At 34.3% G+C, this 6,978-nt stretch overlaps 1 protein-coding gene across 1 annotated transcript; it reads left to right on the plus strand.

Annotated features, from left to right (window-relative positions):
* Nucleotides 1–774: 774 nt before the first annotated feature.
* Nucleotides 775–1,738, plus strand: LOC114405475. The gene is made up of 2 exons (XM_028367989.1): nucleotides 775–1,095; nucleotides 1,169–1,738. The coding sequence occupies exons 1-2, from the start codon at nucleotides 825–827 to the stop codon at nucleotides 1,234–1,236; spliced, it is 339 nt and encodes a 112-aa protein (XP_028223790.1). The 5' UTR covers nucleotides 775–824; the 3' UTR covers nucleotides 1,237–1,738.
* Nucleotides 1,739–6,978: the final 5,240 nt, after the last annotated feature.

Consider the following 6,978-nt stretch of genomic DNA (forward strand, 5'->3'; position numbering starts at 1 on the left):
ATAGCAACCTTGCTTTCATGAAACAAACAAGAATCATTAATTATGATAAGAACACAACATCAGAGGCATAAATAAACAAAGCACCCAACACCATAAGAAACCAAATCAAAGTTTTAATTTTTCTCTTCATTCCCTAAAATCTAAATCCAAAAATTTAACCACACCACATGAAACTAAATCGAAGTTTCAATTTCCTCCTTATTTCTTAAAGCTCTAAATTTGAAAATCGAAAATTCACATAATCCTAATCCTAATAGTCATAAGCTTAACCATTGCTCACCAAACCCAACCCAAATAGGAACATGATCACAAGTACCTCCACTATAAACCCCTTCAAGTTTGAATATGCTATGTAAATTGGACGGAGAAAGTGTTTTACACCTTCATGACAAAAGGATTCTTATGGAATTTTGCACCAACAAGGGTCCACACACACTAGTTCACAATGGTGACCACAATAAGGATGAGGAGCGCAAGGAAAATTTAACCCACCTTGTGAGACCATGTTAACACATGATGATAATAAAGCACAATGAAGACCTTAGGATGAAATAACACATAGTGGATCATATGTGTGAGGATGGAGGTAGTGCTATAAGAGTCTAAGATATGGTGTTAAAAGTGGAGAAAAAATGATAAATGGAGAGAGGAGGCAGAATGGAATAAAAAGGCTTTGTTTAGGTTTTATTTGGATTTTACTAAGGACATTAACATTATTGTCTCATATATAAAAAGTATGTAAAAAAATAGTCTATTACAGATGCACTCCCTCCTTTTTTTTCTCACATTACTTTGGCCTCTGCTCCCTTTAATGACATTAATCAATGTTATGTTCTTTTGTTGCAAACCCAAAAATGTCCTTCTCCTTTATTCCCAAATCCCAACATATAGCTAACCCTACTCCCAATTCTTATTTGCTAGGGAGCTGTTGTTGCAGTGGTGATGAGATAAAGCTACTGGTGGAGGCGACGGTGAAGGGTGAATTGTCGCTTATTCCCTGGGCTCCCTCTTCCCCTCCGAACCAAGACCCTTTCGCTCTAAACCTAATGTCAACAACTCATGGGAACTCAAAAGTTAGCAAGATCTATGAGATTGGTAAGCGAGATCTACGAGAACTCGAAATTTGTTACCCTTTATGTTGAAGTGAATCGCTTGTGCAATTGTGTAGATCGTTGCGACAACGTTCGATATCAGTCTCTTCATGCTCATTATTGTTTGGGCACACTGCTTCCATAACAACTACAACAGTTGGTTCAGTGACGAGGTTGGCTCATGGAAGTTAACAATGTTCCAACATTTGAATTTCGCAGCAGAGGGTGTGTTGGAGTGTTCATCAATGTCTGATAAGATATTGGAGATGGGATCCATGGAAATGATTTACAGAGTGGAAATGCTAGGTAGCAAGATCTTTACAATTAAGAATTTATGGCTGAAGTAAAAGGAGAATATCAAACAAATGAGAGGGTTTTTGGCTATGGCAGACATGCAACAACAGGGAGTGCACCATGTTGCTTTATGAGTGTCCAATGACAATTCAGATGATTTTTTCAGCCTTAGTTTTTTGGTTTTGTGAGCATTTCTACATCTGTTATGTTCTTCATTCATAACTGAAAAAAGTTAGATAGTGGGAGACTCATTTATATGCTGACAAGGGTGTTTGGTATAGTTGAGGTTATTTATTCTTTATGCTTAAATGTTTAACATAAATAGCATATAACCTATCATAGTTTTTGTGATCTTTGAATCCTTTTACTTTGTAACTTGACAAGGGCATTCCTAGTGTCATTTTAATCTAATTAACTTTTTAGTAAAGAAAAATACCTACCAAAAGTTAGAAATTTTGTTCTTGTTGCCTCAAATTGTCATTAACAATTGTTCCCCTTGAATTTCAATTGCACCTCAAATGTGTTTTCACATTGTTTGAATAGCTTCTTTGGGTGTTTGAGAAAAAATGACTTCAGAACTATCAAGATTTTTAGGAAGCCATTTGAAGAAATAGAAATATGAAAAGTAAGATAGTCGGAAGCACTAGAGTACAACTTCAATAAATCAATTGCAATCGATTTTTTCTGGAAAATGGAATTACACAAGGAAAGGGTGGGGACATTTTGACAACAAAAAATCATTGAAACATCACATACCAATCACATGCATAATTTTGTTAATGAAACTAACACCGTTTGAGACACAAGGAAAGCTTGTATAATGAGAATGCAAAAGTTAGGAGATTTTGCGTAGGGTGAAAAAAAAGAGGGGATGCATGTGTAATTAGAGTAATTCTCAAGGAAGGTTAGTGTAATTTGATCTAAAAAAATTATAAGAATTTAAAAGATGTAAGGCCCACAAAAGTTAAGAACCCCATAAAACCGCAAATTCTCAAAGTTAAAAATCATAAACATGTTGGAGTTTTAATCCTTATTTTAATATTATTTACTCTTTATGAAAACGCAAAAAATTCACATACACATCTTAGAGAAATTCACAAAAAGCCCTAGGATCCACAACAAGTTTGATTATTAAGGATTAAAATAAATACCTGATCCATTGTTAGTTCCTAATTCGAGCATCATTCAAGAAGGGAAACTGATAGCTAGCTTTATGGTTCTTCTTCAACCCAACCTCTTGAGTTTCTGATGGGACATCAATCTCTCTTCTGATGAAGAGAATGAAGGAATAGTTTTTAGTGAATTGTATATTGGGGACCATAGTCTTGTTATAGTGTGTTAACCTAAATGGGGTTTCATTATCCCCTTGTGGGCCAACGCTACAAGCCTGGAAATTGGAAAAGTCATAGGCAAAAAATTAAAAGTCATCCAACAAATAAAAATACAAATTGAGAAAGCCATAAAGTGAAAAATCACCAACTTAGAAAACAGAATCACATGCAAACCCAATAACAACCTTCATTTTTTGTTTGCATCTTCATGGAAGGGCGATAAAGTGGAGGAGGAAGGTGAAAGGGAAAGTGAATTGAGACAGATGATGGAGGGGGGATGGTAAGAGCAAATTGGGAGAAAAATGTTATGGGGTAGGCATTCACTTTCATAAGATTTATAAGAAAAGGGGGATTTGAGCATGATACAATAATAGTCATTTTTAAAAACATTGAAGTCAATTTAAAGCTATTAATTATGACCGACAACAACTTGAATTTAAAATATTGAAAATACCAATCAAACAGTGAAGCAACGCTTTATGTGTTTATTGTTTTAGAATTATAATACAAATAAAGACTACGACTAAGGTGGACCATCAAACATGTGGTTTGAGGTGGACAAGAAATCTCCAACCATTGGATTTACTAATAAAATATTTAAACTAGATGATTACTTAAAAAATTTTATATTAATTCTTAACAATTAAAAGTATTTTATGCAATGTCCAATTTATCCTTTGAATATTATTCTTTGTCAACCACAACCATGAGCTTTAACTGCAATTGTGATGACAACATCCCTTTCCAAATTCAATGCATGTTTATGGAAAAGAAAAGATAAAAGAAGTACAAGAATTACAAGATCAAGAAAGCTTCTCTTATGTTATCCTATGTAGCTTGGAAAGTCAATTGTGTTTTCCATGGCACTACATTTGGTGACAAAACTTAAGCTATTTGACATGTTGCATAAAGTGGCAAATTGGTGTTAAACTCTATGCAAAAGAGATAGCATCCTTGCTTTCATGCAATAACCAAGAATCATTAATTATGATAAGAACTCAACATTAGAGGCATAAATAAACAAAGCACCCAACCCTATAATAAACAAAATCAAAGTTTTAATTTTTCCCTTCATCCCCTAAAATCTAAATCCAAAAATTGGATCACAGCATAAGAAACTAAATTGAAGTTTTAATTTTCTCCTTATTTCCCAAATCTCTAAATTCAAAAATTGGAAATTCACATAATCCTAACCCTAATAGCCATAAGCAAAACCATCACCCAAAAAACCTACACCTAAACAAGAACAAGATCACACTTACCTCCACAATAAAACCCTTCATGACCAAATATGCAGCGTAAAATGGTCACAACAGAGAAACTATGTTCTACACCTTCGAAACAAAAGAATTATTGTGGCATCGTGCACCAACAAGGGACTAAGAACCCATCTTGTGAGACTGCATCGACACATGATGATGATAAAGCGCATTGAAGACCAGGTCCTTAGGATGAAACATGTAGTGAACCAAAGAGATCATGCTATAAGAGTCTAAGAGATGGTGGCAAAGGAGGAAAACAAATGACAAAGGGAGAGAGGAGGCGGAAGGGAATAAATAGGCTTTATTTTAGGTTTTTGGATTTTACTAAGGACATTATTGTCTCATTTAAAAAATGTAAAAAAAATAGTTTGTGGTAGATCATATCTTTGGGTTGTCCATCGGAGAACTGTTCTACAAATAAATTAATATTTTAAGTTAAAATAAATTATATATAAGAATGTAAAAGATGTAAGGCCCACAAAAGTAATTTAAGAACTTTATTAGTGGAATTTTGTTGGGTTATCTAATGGCCCAACAAAATTGAAGTAAAATGAGTGTATATTAAATATTTTTAATATCATTGATGTGTATTTCAATTAGACATTTTTTACGTTAATGTAAATCTGTCGTCATTTTTATATATTACAATTTGTTATTCCTAATAACTCCTTCTCATTATAATTATGAATTTTTTTCAAGACATTTGTTTCAAGATATTTACTTATATTTTTAAAAATCACATTTTTTGTGAAATAACTAGAAATGTGATTATCAGGAAACATTAAAAATGTTTCATTAACATTCCTTATTTCGCTATGCAAAGGTATGAGAGAAAGTTGTCACTATACATAATTTTATCTTTACATATACACTAATTTGAACCCATAATATATATCAATTATATATGTACACAAAAATAACTTGTATGCAAATAAAATTCAAATGCAGTAAAAAAAATTTAACATAGTTGTACTTGTAAAGGGGTAATTACGTAATCGTTCTCCTTGGTAACTCCTTCTCCAAAGTCTTCTGCTTCTAGTAATCAGTTCTCGTCAGTCAAAGAGAGAGGGTACCTACCAAAGGTACTCTGACACTCAAGCCAAATCTCGAACGAGAGCAATAAATGAGTATTTAGTGCAATATGAACAACAATTTACCTTGATATTCTCACAACTATTTATACATATTTTAATGGGCCCTTGGACCTACGGGCCTTAGTACGTCATTACCATTTTAGGTAACGCTCTAGTAATTTTCATTAAGGTTTTTGTTAATAACATTAATGTTTCTTACTTATGGTAATCATGCTTTATGGTTTATCATCATGATTTTCCATCTTTGGGTATTTGGGTACTCAACTAGGCCAAGTATTTGATCACCAAGTCGAGCACTTGGTCAAGGGAAAAAGTAGTTTTTAGGGGATGTTCGGGTATTCGGCCATGCCGATTACCCTGATTCTTTAAGCATGGTTTTATTGAATACGTAGGTATGCGCCTAGGCAAGTGTTTGGCCATGCCGACTGGCCGAATACAAAACAGTTGCTAGAAAGTGTTCAAGTATTCTGCAAGGTCGAATACTTGAGTACTCGTGTGTTTTGCGAATATTTCGATGATTCGTATTTAAGTACCCAGTCTCAAGGGATGACTTATGCTTCTATATGTTAAAGGTCAAAGGGTATATATGGGTTTTTGGCTAGGCCTAATACCTATACGGTATAATAGTATTAATTAACTCAATGTTTAATTGGATAAAGACTCGCCAAAGATGATATGATGGCATAAGTTACATACATGCTGCAACCATGATACTCATAACGGTCACAATAGCATATGTAGTAGAATGAATAAAATTTATTTTTGCCTTAAAAAAACCAGATGTAGCCTTAAACTGTGGATCCAAGAAATTCCCCATTGCAATAGCATTATAATGCCTCTATGGCGCCTATTTAACAATATTGATCCTTAGTCCTTGTCATGGGGGAAACCCCACAAAATATGATCATTTTTTTAAGAATTAATAATGTCTAAAAAGAATTAATGTTACAGAGACTATATGTGAGGAGTGAGGACCACCGAGCACGTGGATCAACTGACGTGGAGTTGTTCCAACTTAATTTGAAATCTTGAGTTTTAGACCTGGATATGCAGTTACATTAAATACTTGAAAGGAGAGGTTTGTTACTCAAAGTGATCCTACTCAACTCAAACATGATCGTCTCTGATGAAAAATACATGTGATCCAAAAAAAATACTATTTGTGAGGAATGTTTTGGAAATATATAAAAACAAAACCAAAGAGAAATAGCATGGGTATGGATGAAATTGTTGTGGTAGTCTTATTAACGGAATATTGTTATTGATACTACCACAATTGCTAATGAGACTACCCACATGGGTGCCTTTTAGTTGTATTCCAAAATTACCCCCTGAACAGAAACACAACAAAACTGTATATCCGTTGTTATTTGGGGGTGCAAAAAAAAAGCAATAGAAATACGATTTCGTTGTATAGTGTACAGTGGAATTGTACTTTTGTTGCACTCACATAGGATGAAAAAATAAAAGCAATGGAAATACAATTCCATTGTTGTACTATACATCAACAAAATCATATTTCTGTTCTTTTTTGTTTTGTTTTTTTACTAAACAGAAATGTATTTTTGTTGTACACTCCTCCCCTTCCCTTCTCCTATAGACACAAACAGATCTTGACCACTCACAACAACATGAATCTTGATGGGGTGGTGCGGTCTGGATCTCGATGGGATCGAGGAGGTGTGACGTAGATCTTGAAAGTGGATGTGCGTGATTGTGTTGGAGGATGACATTGAAGTGTGTGCACTAAACAAAGATGAAGGTTGGGTTGCACAACTTGCTGGATGGCGGGGTGGGGGTGGCATGAGGGAGAAGTTTGAGGAGAATGGAAGGTTATTGGCACTACCAGTTGAGTGAGTAAAAGAGGAATTTTGCATATGTTGGTAGTGCCAATAGCGAAGTTGGT

The sequence above is a fragment of the Glycine soja genome, chromosome 3, assembly GCF_004193775.1.
Source record: "Glycine soja cultivar W05 chromosome 3, ASM419377v2, whole genome shotgun sequence".
NCBI lineage: Eukaryota > Viridiplantae > Streptophyta > Magnoliopsida > Fabales > Fabaceae > Glycine > Glycine soja.

Coding starts and splice junctions, on each gene's coding strand:
- LOC114405475 (XM_028367989.1), top strand. CDS start 825: ATGTTATGTTCTTTTGTTGCAAACCCAAAAATGTCCTTCTCCTTTATT. Junction 1,096..1,168: donor TAGCAAGATCTATGAGATTG/GTAAGCGAGATC, acceptor GCAATTGTGTAG/ATCGTTGCGACAACGTTCGA.